The sequence below is a fragment of the Micromonas pusilla genome, assembly GCF_000151265.4.
Source record: "Micromonas pusilla CCMP1545 genomic scaffold MICPUCscaffold_7, whole genome shotgun sequence".
NCBI classification, from domain to species: Eukaryota; Viridiplantae; Chlorophyta; class Mamiellophyceae; order Mamiellales; family Mamiellaceae; genus Micromonas; species Micromonas pusilla.
This window is the reverse complement of record NW_003315888.1, coordinates 174,017-198,207: the sequence shown is the minus strand read 5'-3', so window position 1 is coordinate 198,207 and position 24,191 is coordinate 174,017. Positions and strand designations below refer to the sequence as shown.

Below are 24,191 nucleotides of genomic sequence, written 5' to 3'. Positions count from 1 at the left end.
CCACCCATTCCTCCCTCCCTCAACGCGCTCCTCCTCCTCCTCCTCCTCACTAGTACGCCAACCCCAGCGCGGCGCCCGGGACGCGCGTCCACACCCACGGGAACCACGGATCCAACCATATCCCGATCGCCATCGCGAGCGAACTCGCCGCGTGCCACCGCACCGCCAAATACTTCGTCTTGAACAGCCGCTCCGGCGTCGCCTCGTGCTCCGTGGCGTACCGCGCGATCGCGATCGCGAGCGGGGAGCACAAGAACACCGCGAGCGCGCCCATCCGAGGCAGCGCGCCGATCCACCCCATGCCGATCGCGAGCGCCTGGTGCGCGAGCAGACACGACCTGAGGGGCGTTTTATACGAGCGAACGTCGGGGTGGAGTTGAAAGGCGTCAGATGGAGTTGAAAGGCGTCGTGGGCGGGGATTGAAACCGTGGTGTGGGCGGAGAGAAACGCTGGCAAAAGTCCTTAAGGAACGGCGTTCACCACGCGAACGCGGTCGTATGGGGACCAGTGTATAGAACGCACCTGAGCGTCCGAATCGCGCGTTCCAAGCCGAGCTTCACCACTGGCGACATCTTCCCGGCGGCGCGGTCCCCCGCCTCCTGATGAAAGTGCGACGTGAACAGGATGCACGTCGTCGTGAGCCCGACCATGATTGCCGCGCCGAAGACGCCGCCCTGCGATAAGACCGGCGTCAGCGGCGCGTTCACCCACACGCTGCCGCCCGTGCCCGCGGCCAACGCGAGGTAAAAGGCGCCCGTCGCGAGCGGGCCGAACGCGGCGAAACACAGCGGCTCGCCCAAGCCCTTGTACGACATTCGGAACGGCGGGCCCTGGTACGCCTGCCCGCACAGCACCGCGACGCCGAGCATGGAGAGAACGTTCGAGCTCACCCCCGCGACGTCCACCGTGGACGCCATGACGAGCGCGCCGATCCCGGAGAGCAGGCACCCGACGGCGAGAAGCGAGACTTTATTCACCGCGTGAACGTCGCCGCCCATGAGGCGAACGATCGACTCCGGCTTCCCGCCGCCGTCCATTTCCTTGTCGTCGTCCACGCCCGTCGCCGCGTCCCACGCGTCGTTCGACAAGTTCAACCACGCGATGACGAGGCACCCGCCCAGCGCGAACAGACCGAACTGCGACGCGTTGACGCATCCGTACCAGTGGTGGCACAGCGACGCTGCGACGATTAGCGGCGCGACGCAGACGGAGTACATCGGAATCTTGAGCGCGCGCCACCACAGCGTCGCTCTGGAGACGTCGTCCGGGACCGGGCTCATGCGTATGTTCGGCAGCGCCGCCTCGTTCTGGACTTCGTCGTCGTCGTCCGTGGTCGCCGACGCCGACGCGCGCGCGGCGACCGCTTCCGATTCCGCGGCGTAGGCCATCGCCTCGTCCTCGCCGCCCGCGGACGCGGCCGCGGACTCCGCGAGCGCGGCGAGCGCGGCGAAGTGGTTCCCTTCCCCCGCGGCGTCGCTCGCGTCGTGCACGATCTCGATCTCGACCTCGACGTCGTCCTCCGCCGCGACGTTCGCGCTCGGCGGATCCGACGCCGCCGCGAGCCGTGCGCGTCGTCGCGGGCTCGTCCTCGCGCGCGTCGCGCGCGCGAACGCGACGGCGGCGCGCGCCGACGGCGACGGCGATCGCGTCCACGCGGCGACCGCGCCGATCGTTCTGCGCCCGCGAGCGCGCGTCGGCCTGGACGCGCGCGCGCGAGACGCGAGCGCGACGCGCGACGCGGGCGCGACCGCCGACATCATCGTCGTCCTCGTCTTTGGATTCGTTCGGCCGTCCTCCCGCGCGCGGTGACCGCTCGCGACGTCCTCTCCTCACCCGCGCGCGACGTGATTTCACTCGCGCGCGCGCGCTGCTCTGGCGTGGCGTGCGAGAAGCGAATATCTCCGCGCGATCGTCGCTTCGGGCCGACCCCGTGCGCGCGCGGACGGCGGCGGATGCCGCCTAGCCGTTCCAGATGCCGCTTTTTATCGCACTGGAGATTGTTCGATGGCGGTGCGCGCGCTGATTGGCTGCGCGGGAGATGCAGCGTGCCAAACTGTTTGCCCACACGGCGCGATGTACCGTAGTACGCGCGACGACCGACCGATTTCGCGAAAATTGCGTCCTGTCAAGGCCGAGATCTGATAGTCTGACGCGATTGCTAACAACATCACCAATTTCCGACGTGGACGCGACGCGTCGCGGCGCAGTCGCACGCGCACCGCGCGCCTCCCCGGAGGCACGCGCTCGCGAGGACGCGCGCTCCATTCTTTACCGCGCGCGCGCGCGCTCCCGACTCGCGCGAAGACGCCCCGCGCCCCCGCGCCGCGACGGTGAACCCGGGTCGGTACTGTGGCAGAAGAGATAATAATAATCTCGTCTCGGACGGGGCGCATTCTGTTCTTCGAGTGCCGACATAGCACGCCGTCGTCGTCATGGCGTCGCGGTACTTCACCCCGAGGGTGTGGACGCGCGAGTGCAACCAGCTCATCTCCCTCGCCGGCGACGCCCTCCTCGACGCGCGCCCGAAGCAGGTGGCGCTCAGCGGACCCGCGGGCTTCCTCGGCTCGCGCGTCCTCGCCGCGCTTCTCGACGCGCATCACCATCGCCGCGAAAACGGCCTCGAGCCGGGCGAGGTCGTCCTCCTCTCCTCCTCCCCGGGCAACCTCATGTCGCGCCTGATAAACATCCACGGATACGAGCGCATGAACAGCGTCCGCGCGACGCGCGTGGACTACTACTTCCAGCACGACGTGGACAGCTGGCGCGATCAGCTCGGCAGTCTCGGCATGGGCGGCCCCGACGCCGTCTTCGTGAACCTCGCCGCGCTCGCGGGGCCGCGGAGCGACCGCCCGGACGCGATGATGGCGGTGAACTACCGCGCGCCGGTCGCGGCGGCGCGCGCGTGCGAGGAGCTTAGGTTCGGGCACTGGATTCAGTCGAGCACGCAGGCGGTGAAGGCGGAGCGCGCGGGTCAGGTGCCGTACTCGCGGTGGAAAGCCATGGCGGATTACTCGCTCGCGAGACTCGAGAAGCTGCCCGTGAGCGTGTTCACGCTCGGGCTGCTGTACTGCAAAGCGCAGGGCGTCGTCGGGCAGCGCGGGGACACGCTGAACATGGTGGACCTGACGCTCCTGCCGATCACGCCCATCATGGGCAACGGGCGCGCGCCGCTGCAGCCGTTGGAGGTTGGAGACGCGGCCGCTCGCGTCGCGTTTTGCGCGCTCACCGAACCCACCGAACGTCCGGTGCAACCGCACCACGAGAACCCGAACTGCGCTAACTGGTCCAGGCCGAAGATAGACCCGGCGCGGCAGTACACGTGGCGCGCGTACGACGCGGTGGGGCCGGAGACGATGACGATGCTGAAGCTCATGGAGACGTTCGCGGCGTTGAACGGTCGGAAGCTGAACCCCGTGTTCGTGGACTACCGAAACTTTGAAACCGTGCTCAACGTCGCGTCGCTCGGGAACTTGAACCGGCAGTTCGTGTCGCTGCTTCGCTCGGAGCAAGACGCGGAGCGGCCGATCGTGGGGAACCCGGACGTGTTCGAGACGTTGATGGGCAAAGACGCGAAACTGTTTCGAATGGACGACGCGCTGAAGCAGACGGACGGTGACGGCAACGTCATCGCGATCAAGCGGCGTTCGTTTCCTTTTCTCGCGATGACGTCGTGGACGTGGAACAACTTGGGCGTGATCATCCCCGGGACGAACCTCGTGCTCGAGACGATCGGGACGTATCTATTCGGGAGACGGTTCGCGATCGACGAGAGCTGGCGGTGGATCAGGTTCGGCGCGATGTCGACGCTGTTGGGCGGGATAACCGCGGCGTCGATGCACGCGGGCGCGGAGTTTTCAAAGTGGTGGGGGGAGGTCACCGGCGGCGCCGGGTGGCCGCCGTGGGGTGGGTTCTGACGGGAACGAGACGGGCGTCGAGAATCAGATGGCGCGCTTCTTTCTTTTGTATTTGTACGATTTGTACGATCACGGCCACGACTGACGGCGCGACAGGATGGAAGGATTGACGTCGCGCGCGTCGAGCGCCCAGCCGTCGTGATCGATCGCTACGCTAAGACGACTACTACACGTACAGTACGACTATCGACGGATGACGACTTCTCGCGCGACGAGCACGCGCGCGCGTCACGACACCGCGCAGTTCCCGAACGCCGCGCCCTCGCGTCGCGGCGGCTTGAACCCCCCGAACCCCCGCTTCGGACACCGCGCGAGCGTCCCGATCTTCAGCTTCCTCCACGCCCGCCGCGCCTTCGCACTGTGCATCTCCGCGTCCTCCGTGTTATCCCGGTCCCTCCCTCTGAGCACCGGCCGCGGCCCGACCGGGTGCCCGCCGCCGAGGAGGAAATCGGTGACGTCAAACACGTCCCCGTTCGCGACGAGCCACATCGACGCGTTGTCCCGGTGTCGGTTCACCTGGCAGCACGTGAACGTTCGCGCGGCGGCGACGCGTTCGCGTTCGTCTCTCGCGGTCGCGGCGGTCTCCGAGGCGGCGGCGGCGTCGCGGCGGCCCCAGCCCGCTCTGGTCGCGTCCGCGGCGGCGTCGGCGGCGGCGTCGATCGCTTCGCGGACGCGTCGCCGCCATCCGTCGCCGCCGCCGCCGCCGCCGTTCTCCCCGGCGCCTCCTCCCGCGTCGTCGTCGTCGCCGCCGCCGTCGCCGCTCTCGAGGTCCGCGCGCGCGTTCGCGACCGGTCCGCCGCACGAGGCGCACCCGGGGACGCGGCACCGATCGTCGCACGCGACGCACGCGTCGCATCGACCGCCGCGGCGCGCGTCGCGCCGGTCGGGCGATCCCGCCGCCGTCGCCGCCCCCGCCGCCGCCGCCGCGACGTCGCCGCGGTCGCGGCGCGCGTCGTCGTCAACATTCTTCGCGAGATCCGCCGCTTCCGCGAACGACGACGGCGTCCTCCGCGTTCCCTCCGCCGCGCGGTCGCCGCCTTCGCGCGCGGCGGCGTTCTCGACGCGAGCGCCGCCGTCCTTCGGGCGGAACGACCGCGCCCTCGCCCTCGCGCCGCTGCCCATTGTCGAGACCGTCGCCGCGCGTCGACGGTCTGACGACGCGCCGGCGCCCGAACTGATGAATCGCGGCACGCGTCAGCGTCAGCTGGCGCGTGCCGCGTCATCAAAACATTTCATTTAACAAGCGCGCGAGACGAACGCGGCGACGCGCGCGGGCGGGCGACGCGGCGCGCGATGACGACGCTCGCCGCGCGAACCGCGGCATCCCACCGCGTCGTCGCGCCGTCTCTCTCGCGACGCCGCGAAAGGCGCGCGCGCGGACGCCGCCCCCGCGCGCCCGCGACGACGCGCGCGCTCTTCGGAGGAAAAAACGACGACGACAAAAACGCGTACCCGTCGTCCGTCCGCGCGCCGCTGCCGCTCCCCGAGGCGATCGCGACCGGCCTGCGGTGCGCGTTGGACGGCGCCAAGGTCGCGATCGCGTCCCCCTCGGAGGCGTGGAAACCGCTCACCGCGGCGACGCTGACCGCCGCGCTCGCGCTCGACGGCGCGGGATTCTACGCCGCGTCCGCGTGGCTCGCCCCGGGAGACGACGCGGGCGCGGTGCGCGCGCTCGCGAGCAAGGTGCTCCTCGTCGCCGTGGACGGCGCGTGGGTGTTCGTCGCGCCGCTGATCGCGATCGCGATCGTGCAGCAGGTGCTGCCGCTGCTGGGGGAGAAGATCCTCTTCGACGCGCTGCGAGCGACCGCGGGGATGCCGTCCGCGACTGTCTCGGACGAAGACGACGACGTGGACGACGACGGCGACGCGTCATCATCATCATCATCATCATCGTCGTCGTCGTCCGCCTTCGTCGTCCACCCCGGTCGCCGCGCGCGCGTGGAGCAGCTCGAAGCCTCCCCCGGCCTCGGCATCCGCGGCCTCGGCGTCGCCGCGAGCCGCGCGCAGTCTCTCGCGTCGCTCACCGCGCTCGTCGCGCCGCTCGGCGTCGGCGTCTCGTTCGTCCCCGTCGGCGGGCCGATCGTCGCGACGGCACGTTCTGCCCATACACTGGTCCCCATACGACCGCGTCGGCGTGGTGAACGCCGTTTCTTGAGGACTTTACTTCCCGGCGTGTCTCTCCGCCCAGGGTCCCTCGGTTTCAATCCCCGCCCACGACGCCTTTCAACTCCGCTTCTGACGCCTTTCAACTCCACCCAGGCGCTCACCGCCGCCGTCGCCGCGTACGCGCTCGCGTGGGAGCTCCTCGATCCGTACTTCGACAAGGCGCAGGTCGGGTTCGAGCAGCAGGAGAGGGTGGTGTGGGATAACCGCGCGGCGTTGATATGCTTCGCCGCGCCGTTCGCGGCCGGGTTGGCGATCCCGGTGGTGGGGCCGTTCGGGACGGCGGTGGCGCAGGCGCGTTCTATCTCACACTGGTCCCCATACGACCGCGTTGGCGTGGTGAACGCCGTTTCTTAAGGACTTTTGCCGGCGTCTCTCTCCGCCCACCCCTCGGTTTCAATCCCCGCCATCGACGCCTTTCAACTCCGTCTGACGCCTTTCAACTCCACCCCGACATCGATGCAGGGAGCCGCCGCGGAGCTCGTCTGGCGCGTCCTCGAGAAGGACCCGCCCGCGGCGTCGGGGGAGTGACGTCGTGAGTGATACTATGTCGTCGATAGATATCGTGTGAGTGCGATACTACCATCCTAAGTTCGTCGCGAGCGTAACGCGCGCATCGCGGTCGTCGATCGCGCCCACGCCGCCGCCAGCGCGACGCCCGTCGGGGGCGCGCCCGGTCGCCGCGGCGGCGCGACCGGCGCGACCGGCGGCGCGACCGGCTCGGGCTCGGGCTCGGGCTCGGGGTCCTTCCGCTTCGCGACGCGCGCGGGGGAGGGAGAATCAGGAGGCGACGCGGGGGGCGGGGCGCTCGCGTCGACACCCGAGTCGGCACCCTCCCCGTCGGCACCCTCCCCCCCCGTCCCCGTCCCCGTCCCGACGACGACGTGATCGAAGATATCGCTCACCCCCAGCGTGACCGTCGCGTCCTCTTCGAACGGCGCCGGGACGACGCCCTCCCCGTCCGCTTCCTCCTCCCCGCGCATCGCTCGTCTCGCCGCCGCCGCCGCCGCCAGCGTCAACCCTCGCATCTTCCTCTCCGGCGGGTGCGGCGCGATGGTCGCCGCCAGCCGCACGCCGCCGCCGCCGTCGCCGCCGAAATCCGGCGCAACCGCCTCCACGATCCCCTGGTACGTCTCCGCGGACGGCGCGCCGCCGCCGTCGTCGACGCGGTACAGCAGGACGTCGCCGACGCTCGGGACGACGCCGTCGGATTTGTAGTTACGCGCGTACGGCGGCGCGTGCGACGGGTACGCGGCGGCGTCGTGGACGACGAGCGCGAGGTAGTCGTCGCGCGTCGCCGCCGCGGGCGGCGGCGCGGTCGTCGGCGCGCCGCCGCCGCGCCCGCGGGGGTAGTCCACGACGTGGAACCCGCGCGTCGGCATGCCCGCCATCGCGGAGTCCGATTCGTCGTCGGAATCATCCGAGTCGCTATCGTCCGACGACGAGGAGGAGGAGGAAGACGACGACGACGACGACGACGACGACGACGACGCCGCGCCGCCGCCGCCGCCGCCGCCGAACGTTCGCTTCGCCGCGCCTCCGCCGCTCCTCCTTCGCCGCTCCTCCTCCGCGCGCGCGTCGTCCGCCACCTGAAGCTGCGCGTCGTTCGGGTGCGGGACCCACTGCCGCTCGCTCCACGTCCGCAGCGACCCGCCGTTCCGCACGAGGTCGCCGTTGGGATCCAACGCGCTCGGCGCGGCGTCGATCCTCGCCGTCGCCGTCGTCGTCGTCGTCGTCGTCGTCGTCGCCGTCGTCGCCGTCGCCGTCGTCGTCTTCGCGCCGCTCGCGATCGCCGCGACGCTAGGGATCGGCGTGCCGTACTTCTCGTGCCGCGCCTTCGCGCGCTTCAGCGCCTTTCGTCGCGCGCTCCGGCTCCTCGAGGACGCGGCGCTCTCGTCCCTCTCTCTCTGATGCGCGTCCGCGTCAGCGTCGTCGCCGATCGCGATCCCGTTCCCGCGCTCGACGGACGCGGCCGCGCGAGGGACGCCGTCGCGCGCGACGGCGGGGGCGGCGGCGGCCGCGGCGGGCTCGCTCGCGAACCGCACGCGCTTCACGACGTCCGCGCGATCGTTCGCTTCCCCGACGGCGCCCTTCCTCTTCCACGCCGCGCCGCCAGGCGTCGTCGTCGTCGTCGTCGTCGTCGTCGTCGTCGCGAGGTCGTCGCGATCGCGCGCGTCGCCGCCGCCGCCGTCGCCGCCCGCGCGCGCGACGTGGATCTCGTCCCCGTCCCTCACGACCGCGATCGACGTGTCCGGATCGAGCGCGTACCCGCCCACGCGCAGCCGCACGCGCGCGCCGCCGCACAGCGCGGAGATCTCGTCCGCGAGCGCGCGCACGGTGGCGTCGGCGTCGGTCGCGAGACGAGACGGCACGAGAAACATTCGCCTACGATCCGCGGACGCGTCGATCGCGAGCTCGGGCGCGATGCACAGCCGCACGCGCGGCGAGCCGCCGCCGCCACCGAACGGGGAGAACGGCGAGTGCGGCGCGAGTCCGGGGGAGTGGTGCGACCCGGGGGTGAGCGCCATGGCGAGGCGCGACCCGTCGAGTGGCGCGGGGAAGAGGACGAATCGTGGTACTAGCAGACGCCGGGAGACGCCGCGCCGACCACCGACCGCGGAAGTCAACGAAGAAATTATTGTTTGAACCGCGCGGCTCGTCCCCCACAGCGAAAGGCGCCGAGGGGCGAGCGGCGGCGCGGAGTCGACCCCTGGGCGGATATCGCGTCTCGCGAGGGCGTCGACGGAGGGGCGCGAGCGTCGCGCGCGACGCGGAGGCGACCACGCGTCGACGGAGCGCGCGCGCGGAGGAGCAGCGATAGACCATCTATCGATTCAAAGCCGAGCGGCGACGGGCGCGCATCATCATCTCGTCTTCTGGGACGCCGCGACGCGCGCGTCATGAGCGACCCCCTCAAGGACAACACGAACACTACTAGGGACAAGTACGACGGGAAATGGCACACGGAAGCCGAGCGCGAGCGCGGGCTCGCGGAGCTCGACGACGCGGTGCGAGAGACCTGGCGCGAGCGCGACGCGACGCTCCTCGAGCTCAAGAAGATGCGACAGGCGCGTTCTATACACTGGTCCCCATACGACCCCGTCGGCGTGGTGAACGCCGTTTCTTAAGGACTTTTCCCGGCGGTTCTCTCCGCCCAGGGTCCCTCGCTTTCAATCCCCGCCCACGACGCCTTTCAACTCCATCTGACGCCTTTCAACTCCATCTGACGCCTTTCGACTCCACCCCGACGTTCGCTCGTGTGGAACGACCCTCAGACCGCAGAGGATCGAAATAAAGCGCGCGCGGACGTCGTCCGCGCCGCGCTCGTCGACACCCCCGCGCTCGCGAAGGCGCTCGAGGAGCGCGGCGTCTTGGCGAGCGACGTGGAGCTCGGCGCGCTCGCGTCGCAGATGACGCAAGTGCGGCTGCCCACCATCGACGACGCGTCCGAAGACCCGACGGCGCGCGCGATGGCGCGAGAAAACGTCTCCACTCGAAGAGCGTCCGCGCTGAGGGATTTGTACGCGACGCGGCGCGGCGCGCTCGCGGCGACGATGGGCGAACTCGCGGCGAAGAAGAAGGCGCTGGAGAAGAGGCGAGTGGAGCTGCTGCGAGAGGGCGACCGTCTCTCGGAGCGCGAGCGTTTGCAGAAGAAGTATTGGTACGAAAAGAAGAAGGAGGAGGAGCTGGGGATGTATTGGAAAGACTTCGAGAACGCGTCCGGGTCGTCGTCCGAGGACGGCGAGGAGTCGGAGTCGGAGTCGGAGTCGGAGTCGGAGGAGGACGGCAGCGTCGACGGGAGGGATCCGGACGATTTACTCGCTGACATCAAGCCGTTCCTGCTGCCGCCGCGAGAGGAGGGCGACGGCGACGGCGCGCCGACGCGGACGCGCGAGGAGCTCACCGAACAATTGAAGCGCGAGCTCGCGGGCGGGAAGGCGGCGACGAAGATGCGGCTGCTGCAGATGAAGATCGCGCACGCGAAGGTGGCGGCGCAGAGCAAGTACGCGAAGCGAAGCGTCGCGGCGGATCCGCTCGCGCCAAAGCCGAGTAAAAAAGAATTGCGAGCGATGCGCGCGCACACGCCGTTGGATGCCAACTACGCGGGAAAGACGGTCTTCCGGTTTTGCCGCGAGCTCGTGGAGTCGATCGCGATGGGCGCCGCGCACGCGTGCGCGACGCGCCCCACGGAGCGCTCCGTCGCGATGGAGCGGAAGCTCTGGAGGAAGAAGGAGCCGCTGGTGATTCAAACGATTTGCCGACAGCTGGCGGACACGCTGACGTTGGAGGTGACGAGAGAGGAAGCGTTCGGGGTCGCGTACGAGATCGAGGCTGTGCACGCGATGAGCGCGGGGATGGTCGTGAAAGCGATCGCGTCCGGGGTGATTCATCGGTTGCGCGGGGAGCAAGAGGCGCTCGAGAAGGGCGGCGCGAAGGTTGTTCGAAAGAAGCGGAGGAAGAAGAAGAGGGGGTTCTTCGCTCGCGTCTTCGGCGACTCGGTCGATACGGCGGAGCGCAAGTACGCGGAGATTCAGCGACGCGTCGCGGAGTCGAGCAGACAGTCGGAGCTCGATAAGGTGGCCGCGTTCGAGGGCTACGGCGGCGAAGAAGAGGAGGGGTTGACGTCGTCTTCGGACGAGGAAGAAGGCTCGTTCATGCACGAGACGCAAACGGAGCGAAGGGCGATGGCGTCCGTGCTCACGGAGATGCAACGCCGCCGCCCTCCCGGATACATCTACCGCCACACGCAGCCGCTTCGGGACGTGTCGCCGCCGCGCGAGCCACAGCCGGTGCGCGTCCAGCGCGAGAGCGACAGCGACGACAGCACGAGCAGCGACGGGAGCTCCTCGGAGGAGGACGTGGAACGAGTCGAAGACGAGGTGCGTTCTATACACTGGTTCCCATACGACCGCGTCGGCGTGGTGAACGCCGATCCTTAAGGACTTTTGCCGGCGTGTCTCTCCGCCCACCCCCCGCTTTCAATCCCCGCCATCGACGCCTTTCAACTTCAACTGACGCCTTTGAACTCCACCCCGACATTCACTCGTATGGAACGACCCTGAGGCGTCGCTGCGAGAACTCGCCGCGGCGGACGCGGAGCAAGCCGCGCGCCGTCAGCCGCCCCCGCGGAGCGGCATCGCGCGCCTCGGCACCCTCGTCGAGCCGCCGCCGCCGTCGATGACGCACAGAAACGCGTCGACGCGCGAGCGCGCGTATTGGAACGACGTCGCGCTCGAAGAGTGGTACGGCGGCGGCGCGTTGGCGGTGAAGAAGGGCCACGTCACCGCCGTCGCCGCGTCGCCGGGGCACGCGCTGTCCGTCGCGGCGGGGAGCAGCACTGGGAACATCACGGTGTGGCGGTTCGGGGGACCGAACGACGGGATCAGCGCGTGGGAGGCGAGCAGTGGGAGCGAGTCCGAGGATGAGTTTGGGAACAAGATTAAGCGGACCAAGGAGGAACGCGGACGGGCGAGAAACGAACGCGCGCGGATCAAGATGCTCATCAAGATGGGGAAGCTCGATCAGGTGCGTTCTACGTGTATACAAACGTTTTTCACCCACCGCTCGGTTTCAACACTTGATCGCGTCCCCTTTCAACTGACCGATGAACATTTTTTGTATGGAACGACCCTCATCAGGCCACCGTGGACGAGGAGAAGAGGAAGGCGCTCGAGAAGAAGATGCTCCAGCGGAAGAAGAACGAGGAAAAGAATAAGAAGAAGACCGCCGCGAGTGCTAACAAGTTCCTCGTGAAGACCGACGACGCGAACTCGAAGAAGTCGACGTCGTTGAAGTTTGAGGGCGCCGCGGCGGAGCAAAAAGTCGTCGGTCACGTCGTACAGCCCGTCGTCACCGGCGCGGCGAAGTGCCGCCCGCTCGCGGACGCGGAGGTGATCGAGGAGATGACCGCGGCGAACGCGAGCGAGCCGGCGTTGATCGCGACCGCGATCGTCGGCCTCGCGTGGAGCGCGGACGCGAGCCAGCTGTGCACGGCGGAAAGAGGCGGGTGCTCGCGGATGTGGACGGTGGCGGACCGAGGGAAGGAGACGACGCGGGGACGAGCGGCGCCGCTCGCGGAGTCGCTCGCGCTCGCGCCCGCGAACCACGTCTCGTCGTCGCCTCTTCCGGAGACGGAGATCGTGAAGGGCAGCTCGAGCAGCGAGTCCGAGGAGGACAAGAGGGATTCGAGGGGGAAGAAGAAGAAGAAGAAGAAGGTGGTGGTTGTCACGGAGAAAGCCGTCATCGAAAAGGCGAAAAAGGCGAAAGAGGCGCTCGACGCCGCGGCGGCGCGCGCGGAAGCGCGCGACCGCTGGCGCCCGGACGCGAAGATTCTCACGACGTTCTTCCCAGCGTTCACGATGGCGGGACGACAGCCGTACGCGCTCTTCGCGCGGCCGAACGGAGACATCGTGAGGGCGTCGCCGAGCGCGACGCCCGCGGCGATCTCCGCGGTGGCGCCGGTTGATAAATCGCACGGAAAGTCGGCGCGCGACATTTTTAACTTCCGCGGGCAAAAAGCCTGGAGCGGCGGGAACCCGTTCGGCAGACACTTGACTTACATGAAGAAGAGCCGCTCGCACGGGGTTCCCGGGTACGGCGAGACGAGCTCGGACGAGTCCGACGACTCGGACGAAGAGGCGAGACGGTTCATCGAAGGCGACGACGACGACGAGATCGACGAGAATAAGCTCGAGAACGCCTTCAACGAGACGAACGAGGACGACACGTTCGCGGAGACGCTCGGGATGGAGACCGTGCTCTCCGTCGCGGAGAACTACGCCGCGGGCGCGGGCTCGTTCATGGCGAAGGTGGAAAAGAAACGTTTGTTGGCGCCGTTGAAGCCGCCGCAGTACCCTGGGGAACTCGGCGTCGAGGCTATGAAAAAAGCGAAAGAAGCCGGGTTAACCGAGCCACCGGAGGCGTACACGCAGGACCTGTACCGCGGGCACCAGTCCCCGGTCGTGTACCTGAGCACCCTGCCGGACTCGCAGGCGATGCTCTCGATCGACGTCGACGGCGTCGTGTGTCTGTGGTCCGCGTTTCAAGGCGGCCACGCGCGAAGCGGGTTTGGGTGGTATTCGCCGCTCGGGCAGTGGCGGCTCCCGACGGAAGTCACCGCGCACGTCCCGTCGACGATGCGCGTGCAGTGCTACCCCGGCGGCGAGCGCGGCGGGTACGACGACGGCGGACGAGACGTGTACGACACGCACACGGCGTGGATGACGTCGTACGAGAAGGGCCGCGGCGCGCGGAACGTGATCGAAGTGCCGAAGATGACGGATTGGATGGAAGCGGACCTTCAGGCGGAGGAAGCCGCGGAGTATCGCGGCGGTCTGGGGGATCGAGCCTCCGAGGACGGGTCCATCGGCGCGGACAGCGGGGACATCGACAAGGCGGCGGATAGCGCCGCGGGGAGCGACAGCGACGAGGACGGCGGCGGCGGCGGCGGCAAGAAGGAAGCGCGCGCCAAACGCGCCGACGGGAGCGGGAAGGCGAAGGATCGCGAGACGCGGGAGTACTTCGTGAGCACGTACGACGATAAGGGCGTGTTGCAGACGCGGTACCGGCAGCACCACGTCACGCGGAGGGCGGTCGCGCCCGTCGTCGGCGCGTGCATCGCGACGGACGGCGGCATCCCCGACCTCGTCGTGATTCGGAGAGTGAGCGGCTTGCCGGCGGCGGCGCTACGCGCGGGTGGGATCAACGCCGCGAAGAGCTCCATCCCGTACTTCACCGCGCACTGCTACTCCCTGGACACGATGAAGCCCACTGTCCCGCGGATGGATCTCCCGAACCCGTTCGTGCCGCCGCGAGGTAAGGGCCCGGACGCCGCGGGCGCGGCGGCGGCGCGGCGAACGAATCGCCGGGCGACGCTGGAAGAGGCGAAGGAAGCGGCGAAAGGGTGGCACGACGTCGCGCCGTACCCGTTCGCGCTCGCGGCCGCGACGCCGGTCCTGGGGAGCGAGCACCTCGTCGTCCCGATCGGGATCACGCACATCGGAATATTTTCCTTCGCGACCGGGTTCATGGTGCGGGATTTCGACCTCCCCGGAGTGCCCAACGGCGAGCGCATCGCGATCATGACGATGATGAACAATCCCAACCCCGGCGGCGGGACCGGCGGGTCCCGGCAGGCCACGAGCGCGTCCACGAAAGGCCCTCCCCCGACGATGGTGCGGCAGCTTCTCGCGGTCGCGACGGCCGGGAGCGTCACCGCGGGGAAGCAAGTGCGGATCTACGCCATCGACGAGGGCGCCGCGCAGGTGATTCGCGTCGCCGCGTTGAAGAACGAAGTCACGCGGTCGCTGGGCGGGTACGAGCTCAGGGAGCTCCCGGAGCTCCCGTCGTCGGAGTCGTCGGAGAGCGAGCGGGAGGAGGATGAGGAGAACGCGGGGGGGGAGGAGGAGAGCGAGGAGGAGGTGGTGAAGACGCGAGCGTCGGACAAGGATATAAGAGACGGGGTGTACGACATTTTGTGGCGCGACGGCGTCGACGCGGTGTCCCTGAAGAAGATTCGCGAGGAGCTGGAACTGAAGTACGAGCCGCTGACGGAGCGCAAGGCGACGATCAAGCTGTACGTGGACGCGTTCGTCAGGAAGCCGCCGCCGAAACCGAGGCAGAAGATCGTCTTGCCGCCTCCGGGGACGCACAAGATTGGGCGGAGAAAATCGAGCAAAAAAGCCCCAGCCCCCGCCGCCGAGAAGGCGCCGGCGGCGAAGCGAGCGGGGGTTCAGCGAGCGCTGACGGAGAAAGAGAAAAAGATGCCGTCGGACTTTGAGATCAAGCTCGGGGTGACGGAGATCTTAGAGAAGAGCGAGCAGGAGTCGGTGTCCATGAGGAAGATTCGCGAGCAGCTCGAGGCGCGGTACCAGACCTCCCTGGCGGATAAAAAGGCGGTGATGAAAGCCGCCGTGGACGCGTACTACGACTGACTGATGACACACAGCGTGCACGTGCACGCGTAGTCTAGTGGAGAGCGCGGACGCGAAAAGAATAGAGCGCGCGTCATTCTGCTGCTCTTCTTCGTTTCGATACTACATGTAGCTATAGATCTACGTCGTGCAGTACAGTACTACTACACTTCGTAGATGTCGCACTGGTCCCCATACGACCGCGTCGGCGTGGTGAAAGCCGTTCCTTAAGGACTTTCTCCCAAGAGCGGCGCCCACTTCTCGACGACGCCCGGCGATCCGTACCACGGCGCGTCGTCCTCGCCGCCGGGCTGATGCGCGACGCCGTCCAGCACGAGCGTCTCGGATCCGTCGAGCAACGCGCGCGCGATGGGCGTCACTCCGTCCCCGTCCACTCCCCGCGGGGACGACCCCGTCGACGCCTCGTAACTCACCCCGGCGAACATCGATCGCAGCGCATCCTTTTTCGCACCCCCGGCTCCTCCGCGGAGGAGCGCGAGGAGGTCAAAGTCCGCGCCAATCTCCCCGGCGCCGCACACGGAGACGTACCGAACGCCGCGTTCGAACGCGCCGGGGTAGCGAAAGTTTGTCAACGCGAGCGTGCTGCCGCGCGCGCGCTCAGGCGTCCACGTGTCATCCGCGCGCGCGTCGTCCGCGTCAGCGTCGGCGAGATCTTCGTCGAGCCCGTCGCCGGCTCTTCGCTCCTCGATCCTCCCGAACGGGTACGCCTCCAGCGAGTAGTGCGGCGTCCCGAGCGTCAAGAGAACGTCGCATCGATCGACGCCGCGGTACCGTTTGCCGCCCGAGTACGGCGCGCGTCCGAGCCATGTCCGCGCGAGCCACCCGCCGGCGCTGTGCCCGACGATCGCGATCTTCCGGGCCTTAGAGCGCGACAGCAGCTCGTCCGCCGCGCCGTCCACCTTGTCCAGAATGCCGCGGAAGTCCCCGCCCAGAAGCGTCGGGACCCAGTCCGCGATAGTCACGGGCGCGATCGCGATCGGGCCCAACCCGAGCGTCGACGACTCGAGGAGACGTCTCATCTCTTCGTACTTTTGGAATCCGCTGAGGAAACCGGGGATGATGAGCGCGGGCTTCTTCTCGCGCGTCTCCGGGTCCCTCCGAGCGTCGCGACCGGCCGCGCGCGACGGCGGCGACGCGCGCGGCCGGCGTCGCGGACGCCGAGATCGAACCGCCGCCGTCGTCGCCGCCGCCGCCGCCGCCGTCGCCATGGATTCGCGCGCGCGTCGACCGATCGATCGCTCGATCGAGACCCGCCGCGCCGCCGCAATTAATTATTTCTCAACTCCTCCGAGACCGCCGCCCGCCGCTCTCTCTCTACGCGCGCGCCGCCAGGTCCCGCGCGCCTCGCCTCGCCTCGCCCCGCCGCCGCCGCTCAGAGCTCCGGGATCGGCTTCTGCGTCGGGAGGAGCCCGAACCGCTTCTTGCACGCGACGCGCTGCTTCGAGAACTTGTCGTCGGGTGAGAATCGCGCGGGATGCGCGCTCTGCGTCGGCGTTCCGTCCGGGGCGACCTTCTTCAAGGTGTACACGCGGATCCCCTTCTCGTCGAGGTAATACATGAGATACATGACGTCGTCTCTTCGCGCGACGATCGAGCGGCGACGAAGGAGGAGCGTTCGGACGCGGGCGTGAGCGAGGGCCGTTCGCGCGCGCGGAAGTGAACGCCGCGGCGCCGTCGCCGCGAACCCTCTCTTCGAAGAAATTCGATCAGGCAGGGTTCCGCCTGCGAGCCGGTCGAAATTGGCCAATTCCGAGCATCGGTCATTTGAAAGCAGACACGATCAAATGTTGAAACCTAAGTTAACTTATGAATGGGTGAAAAACGAGCGATTTGACCGCAATCGCCGTTCGCGTTCGGTCGGACGAGGGCGAGCGCGAGGGCGCGGGCTGAGATGATCGATCGTCGCTCGGCAGTTCCACGCGCGCGGACGGCGACGACACGCGGCGCGCGCCGATCACGATGGGGTTCTTCGACTGGTTCTACGACATCCTCGCCAACCTCGGGCTGTGGCAGAAGAACGCGAAGATCCTCTTCCTGGCGCGTCCCCGTCGCGCGCGCGTCGATCCGCCCCGCGCGTCCCCCGCGTCGACCCCGTCGCCGAAAGAAGATTCCACCCTCGCCCCGTTCAAACGAACCTTCCTCGATCTGACCGTCGCCCGCCCCCGCGCGCGTCCGTCGCAGGGCCTGGATAACGCCGGGAAGACGACGCTGATGCACATGCTCAAGGACGAGCGTCTCGCGCAGCATCAACCGACGCAGTATCCCACCTCAGAGGTCCGTCCCGGCGCGCGATCGGACGGAAGATCCGTCGTCGTCGGTCGATCTTCGCGCTCGCCGCGCCTTTCAACGTGCCGTCGTCGTCTCGTTCGGGCGTCCGCGCGCGTCGTCTCGCCGTCGTCCGCGGCGCGCGTGGATCGCGCGATCGACCCTCGGCGACCGGCCGGCGTCGTCGATCGCGCTCGCGTGCGTCCGCGCGCGATCGTCCCGCGCGATCGGACGCGCGCCGCGTCGTCGCGCGAGCGAAGATCTCCGTCCGTCTTCTCGTTTTTTTTTCGCGCGTCGCGTCGCATTGTTCGGCTGGCGTCGACGTTCCTTCGACCAACGACTGACCGACCCGACGCCTCTCTACGCCTCTCGCCGCCCGTTCCCGCCCGCAGGAGCTCTCGATCGGGCAGATCAAGTTCAAGGCGTTCGATCTCGGCGGGCACGAGGTGGCGCGCAGGGTGTGGAAGGACTACTACGCGAAGGTCGACGCCATCGTCTTCCTCGTCGACGCCGTGGACAAGGAGCGATACCTCGAGTCGAAGAAAGAGCTCGACTCGCTCCTGAGCGACGACTCGCTGGGGTCCGTGCCGTTTCTGATCTTAGGGAACAAGATCGACATCCCGCACGCGAGCAGCGAGGAGGAGCTGCGTCACTGCCTCGGCTTGACGAATTACACCACGGGGAAGGGGAAGGTGCGTTCTCCTCACACTGGTTCCCATACGACCCCGTTCGCGTGGTGAACGCCGATCCTTAAGGACTTCGCCCGTCGTTTCTCTCCGCTCACCCCCCGCTTTCAATCCCCGCCCTCGACGCCTTTCAACTCCATCTGACGCCTTTCAACTCCACCCCGACGTCCGACGCTCGTCGCGAAGGTAAACCTGGAGGCGACGAACATGCGTCCGATCGAGGTGTTCATGTGCTCCGTCGTGCGTCGGATGGGATACGGCGAAGGGTTCCGGTGGTTATCGCAGTACATCAAGTGAGTTGCGGCGGCGGCGGAGACGACGAGTTGAGTTGAGTTGTGTGCACGCGCGGACGGAGGAGACGGGCGCGGCTCGCGGGGCGGGTCGACATTTTTTTCGGAAAGGAAGCGAAAGGCGAGCGGGCGACGACGAGCGAGCGAGCGACGCGCGTCGACCGACATCGAATCGAATCGATACAAAACAATCAATCATCACAAATCTCTCTTCACTCCTCTCCTCCCTCTTCGCCGCCGGCCGAAACTCCCTTCTTTCCGTCGTCGTCGTCTCTCCGCGCGCGCTCACAACGACTGCGTGTACTTCCCGTCCTTCTTGTCGAATCCGATCGTCGGGAACTGCGCGGCGAACGCCTCAACCTCCGACTTCAGGGCGTCGATCTCCGGAAACTTCCCCGGAGGCGCGTCCGCGAGCGCTACGCGGAAATCCTTCAACTTCGGCCCGTGCACCTCCTTCAGCTTCTTCGTGATCTCGATCCCTTTCCAGACCATGTCCGCGACGCGTTCGAAATCCGCCTCCACGAACCCGCGCGTCGTCAACGCGGGGGTGCCGAGCCGCAAGCCGCCGGGGACCATCGCGCTCTTATCTCCGGGGACGGTGTTTTTGTTGCACGCGATGTGCGCGAGCTCGAGGACGCGCTCCACGCGCGAGCCGTCGACGCCCAGCGGGCGAAGATCCGCGAGGACGAGATGGTTATCCGTGCCCCCGGAGACGAGCTCGACGCCGTGCTTCTTGAGGCGGTCGCTCATCGCGACCATGTTCTTCATGACCTGGTTCTGGTACTTTTTGAAATCCGGGGACATCGCCTGCTTCAGCGCGACGGCGAGGCCGGCGATCGTGTGGTTGTGCGGGCCGCCCTGTAAACCCGGGAAGACGGAAAAGTTGATCTTTTCCTCGAGGTCGTACATGATCGGGTTGCCCTTCTTGTCGACGCCCTTCTGACCTTTACGGTAAAAGATCATCGCGCCGCGGGGGCCGCGGAGCGACTTGTGCGTCGTCGTCGTCACGACGTCCGCGTGATCGAACGGGCTCGGGATCATCTGCGCGGCGACCAAGCCGGAGATGTGCGCCATGTCCGCGAGCAAAAACGCGCCCACCTTGTCCGCGATGGCGCGCATCTTCGGGTAGTCGTACAGGCGCGAATACGCGGACGCGCCGGCGACGATGAGCTTCGGTCGGAACGCGGTCGCGAGCTTGTCGCACGACTCGTAATCGATGAGCCCGGTGGACTCGTCCAGGCGGTACGGCATCGACTCGAAAAAGATGCTCACCGCGCTGATCTTCTTCGTGTCCGTCTGTAGAAGGAGGGCGATGCGTCGGTCATCAGTTGAAAGGGAACGCGATCAAACGTTGAAACCACCGAGGGACGCGGGCGCGAGACGGCGCGACGCGACGCGCCTGGAAGCCGTGCGAGAGGTGCCCGCCGTGGGGCAAGTCCAGACCCATGATGCGATCGTGCGGTTTGAGCAGCCCGGTGTAGACCTGGAAGTTCGCGGGCGAGCCCGACAGCGACTGCACGTTGACGCCCCACTTCTCCGGGTCGAGATGAAACGCCGCGAGCGCGCGTTGTTGACAGAGCGTCTCGCACTGCGGGTCGACAGTCGTCGGGGTGGGCGGCGTTCGTTGATTGAAGGCGCGTCAGAAGCGGAGTCGAAAGGCGTCGACATAGCGTGTCGGGATTGATGAAACCGAGGGGTGGGCGGAGAGATGCGCCGGGAGAGAAAGTCCTCAAGGAATGAAGTTCACAACGCCGACGCGGTCGTACGGGGACCAGTCAGTGCGACTCCTCGAACGCGCCTGATCGATGAACTCGTTCCCGCCGTAGTACCTCGCGCCCGGATACCCCTCGCTGTACTTGTTCGTCATCACGCTCCCGAGCGCGTCCATGACGGACCGCGACGTGAAGTTCTCGGACGGGATCAGCTCCAAGCCTTTCCACTGCCGGCTTTTCTCCTTTTCGACGATCTCGTTCACCTCGGGGTCCATCTCCGCGAGCGACTTGTTGCACGCCTCTGGCCACGTCACGTGCGCCTTGTCGCCGACGAACTTCTTGTACTCGTCCGCGTTGGAGCTCTGCGATGGATCGGGTTTTGGGGCGCGGGAGGGGGAGGGGCGAGTGAGTTGGGGTGACGCGCGTCGGGGGTCGATCGGATCGCCGCGAGGGAGGCGCGCGACGGGGCGGATCGGTCGATCGACGACTTTCGTCCGTTTGAGACGCGGTGACGAGGCGATGGATGTCAAAAAATAAGATGGACGCGCCGCGCGCGATTGGACGCGCGCGGGCGGGGAACGCACGGCCATGAAGCGGACGGACGCGACGCGGCCGGCATCGCGGAAGATCGCGGAGGAGCGGCGGAGCGTGGACGCGAGCATCTCGTGCGGCGGGGTGGGTTCGCGCGCCGGGGTCGACTGCCGCGCGTCGTGGTCGTCGACGCGGGGGAAAACCTCGAAATAATCGCCAACTCGGATGAGGTTGCCGAGCGCGCCTGGCGAGGTGGGCGTTTGAAAATACCCTTTCAAAATTTTTGATCGGAAAATCCCCGATCGCTTTGATCGGGTCTATATCGGCAGATCTGCCGATACATGCGGGTGAAAAACCGCATATTGGTCTGCGTAGAAGGACGAACCGACGAAAAAAAACCGTTCAGTCTACTGGACGCCGCCCGCCTGTTCAACGACGACGCCTTCTAGGAATCTAACGCGGCTACTACCGCGCTCACGCGATGCGCGCGAGGACCAAGTCGCGATTCGGGCTGTCCTCGAACACCGACTCCACGAACGCGCGCACCTCGCGCGCCTCGAACCCGACCGCGGCGAGCCGGCCGGCTTCCCACTGCAGGTCGAATGTCGGGGCGGAGTCGGAAGGCGTCAGGGGTGGAGTTGAAAGGCGTCGAGGTGCGTCGGGATTGAGGGGGGCGGGGGGAGAGATGCGCCGGGAGAGAAAGTTCTTAAGGATCGGCGTTCACCACGCCAACGCGGTCGTATGGGGACCAGTGTGAATAGGACGCGCCTGACTCGCGATCTTCACCATCTTCGCGTCGAGCATCTTCACGAGCGCGAGGCCCTTCCCCCACCTCGAGCGCAGGGGGAGGGACTCCACGAGCGCGATCGCCACCGCGTCCGCGTCCGCGACGCGGGATTCTTTGGTTTTCCCGCCGTCCCCGTCCCCGTCCCCGTCCCCGTCCCCGTCCCCGGACGCGTCGGCGGGGAGCACGAGCCCGCGCGGTTGAAACGCGACCTCCGCCAGAGCGTCCCTCAGCGCGCTCGAGTCCTCCGCGGAGATGTCCTTCAGGGCGAACACGTCGTCCACGACGCGCCGCGCGTACCCCTCGAGGAGACCGCGTGCGACGTTCTCGCCGAGAGGGGAAGGTAACGCTCGGACGAGGGGCGTTACTACGCGCGCGAGGAAATGCCGGGCGCGGCGTAACGCGCGCGTCGCGCGCGCCGCGCCGTCGTCCTTCACTCTGTTGAACCCGCGCGCGTCGTCGAGTATCCGGTCGATCTCGCGCCCGCACCGCGTCGCGAGCATCGCGAGCGCGGCGTCGCCGGCGGCGAGGAGGGGAGGGACGACGCCGACGGGCAGCGGCGGCGGCGTTTGCGTTTGCGTGTGGTCGGTCGGGGTCCCGGTCGGGGTCTCGCCGCCGGCGCCGGCGCCGCCGCCGCCGCGCGCGAACGCCGCCGCCAGCCACGCGGCGGCGAGGTAATGCGCGTCGTTCCGAAAGACGACCGTCGCTTCCGGGCCACCGCGGACGATACCCGCTACCCCGTGCTCGTCCCCGATCTCCTCCGCGTCGTCTTCCTCGTCTTCCTCGCCGCCCAGCGCGCCGCCGCGGAGCGCGGGTACGAGCGCGCGGTAGAGATCGAGCGCGTCCGCGGCTGCCGTCGCGAGCTCGTTCGCGCGGCGCCTCGACGACGACGACGTGGCGGCTCCTGATTCGCCCGTATTCGCGGCGTATTCGCGTCCCGATTCGTCCACGAGGTCCGCGACGTGCGACGCGAGCGCGACCGCGGTGGCGCTCACGACGCACGAGGGCGGGGACAGCGCCCCGAGGCGGCTCGACGCCTCGTCCGTCGGCGTCGTCGTCGTCGTCGTCGCGCGCGTCTTCTCGCCCTCGAGCAAAAGCTCCCTCGCTCGCGCGAGCGCGCGCGTCCGCGCCGAGCCCGCGTCCGCGCCCTCGCGCTCTAGCGCAGCCTGCTCGATCGGACCGAACGCGATGCCGTCGTCGGTCGCGTTCGCGCACGCGAGCGATGAAGAAGGCGTCCCGGGTTTACCTTTTTCGTTTTCGTTTTCGTTTTCGTTTTCGTCGTCGTCGTCGTCGTCGTCGTCGCCGCCGACGCCGCCGCCGCCGCCGGGGCCCGCGACGGCGAGGAACGTCGCCTCCGCGGCGCACAGCGCGTCCACAGCGTCTTCGCTCAGCTGCGCGTCGTCGCCGACGAACCACGCGGCGATCACGGCGGAGGACACGGCGCCCCACGCGCGAGCGCAAATCTTTCCCCGCGCACGCGCCGACGCGACGCTTCTCCCGAGGAACGACGCCGCCGTCTCCATCGCGGCCGCGAGCGCGATCGCGCGCGAGGACGCCGACGGTTCCGCCACGTCACTCTTCCACGTCATCGAATCTTCGCTGACGTGGAGAGACACAGACCGCGGATCGTCCTCGCGCGTCGACGCGGCGCACCCGAACGCGAGAAACGCCGCCAACGGCGCGACGACGTCGCGCTCCAACGCGCTCGCCACCGCCTCGCGGCCGTCCCGACGCCGCGCTTCTTTCGAATTCGAACAACACGAACCCGCGCTCCTCGCGAGAAAGCCGTCCACGCCCGCCCACACCGCGGTCGCCGCGTCGACGTCGAACGCCGCCACCGCGCGGTCCTCGCCCTCCGGCGTCGACGTCGCCGTCGCCGCCGCGAGCGCCGCGAGCGCCGCGGAAACCGCCGCGTCGAAAGCCGCCGCGACGTCGCCGCGCGCCGCGGCCATCAGACGCGCGTCGTCCCCCTCCTCCATATCGTCCTCCATCTCGTCCAGCGCGTCGTCCGCGTCGCGAACGCCGTGCGTCGCGCGCGCGAAGTCGCGCGCGTCGACGGCGCGGAGGACGTCCGCGACGCGCGTTTGGACGGAGGCAAACGCGCGGCGTCGCTCGAGACGTTTTCGTCGCTCGCGCGCCGTCGCGGCGGCGTCGCGCGTCGCGGAAGCGGCGACGGCCACCTCCCTCTCCGCCTCCAGCGCGACGTCGCGATCGCTCCACTCGTCCCGAGGTGGGCGAACGTGCGCGAGCGCGGAGGACGCGGCGGGCGCGAGCTCCGCGAGCGCGCGCGTCGCCTTGGCCTCGTCCGACGCGACGTCGTCGTCGTCGTCCGCGGCGTTGGAATCGGATGCGAGGATGAGGGGCGTTCTATACGAGCGAATGGCGGGGTGGAGTTCAAAGGCGTCAGATGGAGTTGAAAGGCGTCGAGGGCGGGGATTGAAAGCGACGGGTGGGCGGAGAGAGACCCCGGGAAAAGTCCTTAAGGATCGGCGTTCACCTCGCGAACGCGGTCGTATGGGGACCAGTGTATAGAACGCGCCTCATGATGCGCGCGGACGCGACGAGCAGATCGCGTCGGACCCTGACGGCGTCGGACTCGAGCCGATCGACCGCGTGCTGCAGCGCGTCGATGCTGTCCTCCGCGCCCTCGGGGACCTGCGAGGGAGGGAGGGAGGGAGTGGGGGAGAGGGCGTCGGAGGACGCGCGGGACGGGACGGGACGGACGGACGGACGGACGGCTTCGGGGTCCCTCGGGCGCGGTCGCGTCGGATCCTCGAAGGATCGATCTGGCGCGGCGGACGCACCACGGTCGCGAGGATGTCGCGTCGCATCCGCGCGCGGCGCGACGCCACCGCGGTCATCGACGCGACCGCCGCCGACCGATACCGCGTCGCGACCGGCGCGGCGCGTCGT

The 24,191-nt window shown here is 68.2% G+C and overlaps 11 protein-coding genes across 11 annotated transcripts; 4 read left to right on the top strand and 7 right to left on the bottom strand.

The window, feature by feature from the left end:
* Window positions 1-97: 97 nt before the first annotated feature.
* Window positions 98-1,253, bottom strand: MICPUCDRAFT_5008 (uncharacterized protein; the record flags this gene model as incomplete). Its single annotated transcript, XM_003059644.1, has 2 exons — window positions 98-316; window positions 519-1,253. Coding segments are annotated over 2 exons (954 nt in total), but the record flags the coding sequence as incomplete, so codon positions are not given.
* A 1,179-nt stretch (window positions 1,254-2,432) lies between these two features.
* Window positions 2,433-3,914, top strand: MICPUCDRAFT_59255 (uncharacterized protein; the record flags this gene model as incomplete). The annotated part of the gene is made up of 1 exon (XM_003059937.1): window positions 2,433-3,914. The coding sequence occupies one exon, from the start codon at window positions 2,433-2,435 to the stop codon at window positions 3,912-3,914; it is 1,482 nt and encodes a 493-aa protein (XP_003059983.1).
* A 228-nt stretch (window positions 3,915-4,142) lies between these two features.
* Window positions 4,143-5,036, bottom strand: MICPUCDRAFT_59254 (uncharacterized protein; the record flags this gene model as incomplete). Its single annotated transcript, XM_003059643.1, has 1 exon — window positions 4,143-5,036. One exon carries the CDS (start codon window positions 5,034-5,036, stop codon window positions 4,143-4,145), a length of 894 nt encoding a protein of 297 aa, XP_003059689.1.
* Window positions 5,037-5,207: 171 nt separating this feature from the next.
* MICPUCDRAFT_71061 (uncharacterized protein) lies at window positions 5,208-6,608 on the top strand (the record flags this gene model as incomplete). The annotated part of the gene is made up of 3 exons (XM_003059936.1): window positions 5,208-6,005; window positions 6,174-6,371; window positions 6,543-6,608. The coding sequence occupies 3 exons, from the start codon at window positions 5,208-5,210 to the stop codon at window positions 6,606-6,608; spliced, it is 1,062 nt and encodes a 353-aa protein (XP_003059982.1).
* A 56-nt stretch (window positions 6,609-6,664) lies between these two features.
* On the bottom strand, window positions 6,665-8,605 carry MICPUCDRAFT_71060 (uncharacterized protein; the record flags this gene model as incomplete). The annotated part of the gene is made up of 1 exon (XM_003059642.1): window positions 6,665-8,605. The coding sequence occupies one exon, from the start codon at window positions 8,603-8,605 to the stop codon at window positions 6,665-6,667; it is 1,941 nt and encodes a 646-aa protein (XP_003059688.1).
* A 372-nt stretch (window positions 8,606-8,977) lies between these two features.
* On the top strand, window positions 8,978-15,010 carry MICPUCDRAFT_71059 (uncharacterized protein; the record flags this gene model as incomplete). The annotated part of the gene is made up of 4 exons (XM_003059935.1): window positions 8,978-9,145; window positions 9,353-10,957; window positions 11,142-11,603; window positions 11,717-15,010. The coding sequence occupies 4 exons, from the start codon at window positions 8,978-8,980 to the stop codon at window positions 15,008-15,010; spliced, it is 5,529 nt and encodes a 1,842-aa protein (XP_003059981.1).
* A 233-nt stretch (window positions 15,011-15,243) lies between these two features.
* Window positions 15,244-16,080, bottom strand: MICPUCDRAFT_6749 (uncharacterized protein; the record flags this gene model as incomplete). The annotated part of the gene is made up of 3 exons (XM_003059641.1): window positions 15,244-15,383; window positions 15,462-15,592; window positions 15,710-16,080. Coding segments are annotated over 3 exons (642 nt in total), but the record flags the coding sequence as incomplete, so codon positions are not given.
* A 302-nt stretch (window positions 16,081-16,382) lies between these two features.
* MICPUCDRAFT_59249 (uncharacterized protein) lies at window positions 16,383-16,659 on the bottom strand (the record flags this gene model as incomplete). The annotated part of the gene is made up of 1 exon (XM_003059640.1): window positions 16,383-16,659. Exon 1 carries the CDS (start codon window positions 16,575-16,577, stop codon window positions 16,383-16,385), a length of 195 nt encoding a protein of 64 aa, XP_003059686.1. The 5' UTR covers window positions 16,578-16,659.
* A 270-nt stretch (window positions 16,660-16,929) lies between these two features.
* On the top strand, window positions 16,930-18,440 carry MICPUCDRAFT_49635 (uncharacterized protein). Its single transcript, XM_003059934.1, has 4 exons — window positions 16,930-17,047; window positions 17,192-17,284; window positions 17,668-17,967; window positions 18,148-18,440. The coding sequence occupies exons 1-4, from the start codon at window positions 16,970-16,972 to the stop codon at window positions 18,256-18,258; spliced, it is 582 nt and encodes a 193-aa protein (XP_003059980.1). The 5' UTR covers window positions 16,930-16,969; the 3' UTR covers window positions 18,259-18,440.
* On the bottom strand, window positions 18,410-20,657 carry MICPUCDRAFT_49634 (uncharacterized protein). Its single transcript, XM_003059639.1, has 4 exons — window positions 20,548-20,657; window positions 20,050-20,325; window positions 19,651-19,839; window positions 18,410-19,547 (listed from the first exon to the last, which is right to left on the bottom strand). Exons 1-4 carry the CDS (start codon window positions 20,623-20,625, stop codon window positions 18,537-18,539), a joined length of 1,554 nt encoding a protein of 517 aa, XP_003059685.1. The 5' UTR covers window positions 20,626-20,657; the 3' UTR covers window positions 18,410-18,536.
* A 246-nt stretch (window positions 20,658-20,903) lies between these two features.
* Window positions 20,904-24,139, bottom strand: MICPUCDRAFT_47645 (uncharacterized protein; the record flags this gene model as incomplete). The annotated part of the gene is made up of 4 exons (XM_003059638.1): window positions 20,904-21,085; window positions 21,263-23,645; window positions 23,776-23,933; window positions 24,083-24,139. 4 exons carry the CDS (start codon window positions 24,137-24,139, stop codon window positions 20,969-20,971), a joined length of 2,715 nt encoding a protein of 904 aa, XP_003059684.1. The 3' UTR covers window positions 20,904-20,968.
* Between the last annotated feature and the right edge of the window lie 52 nt (window positions 24,140-24,191).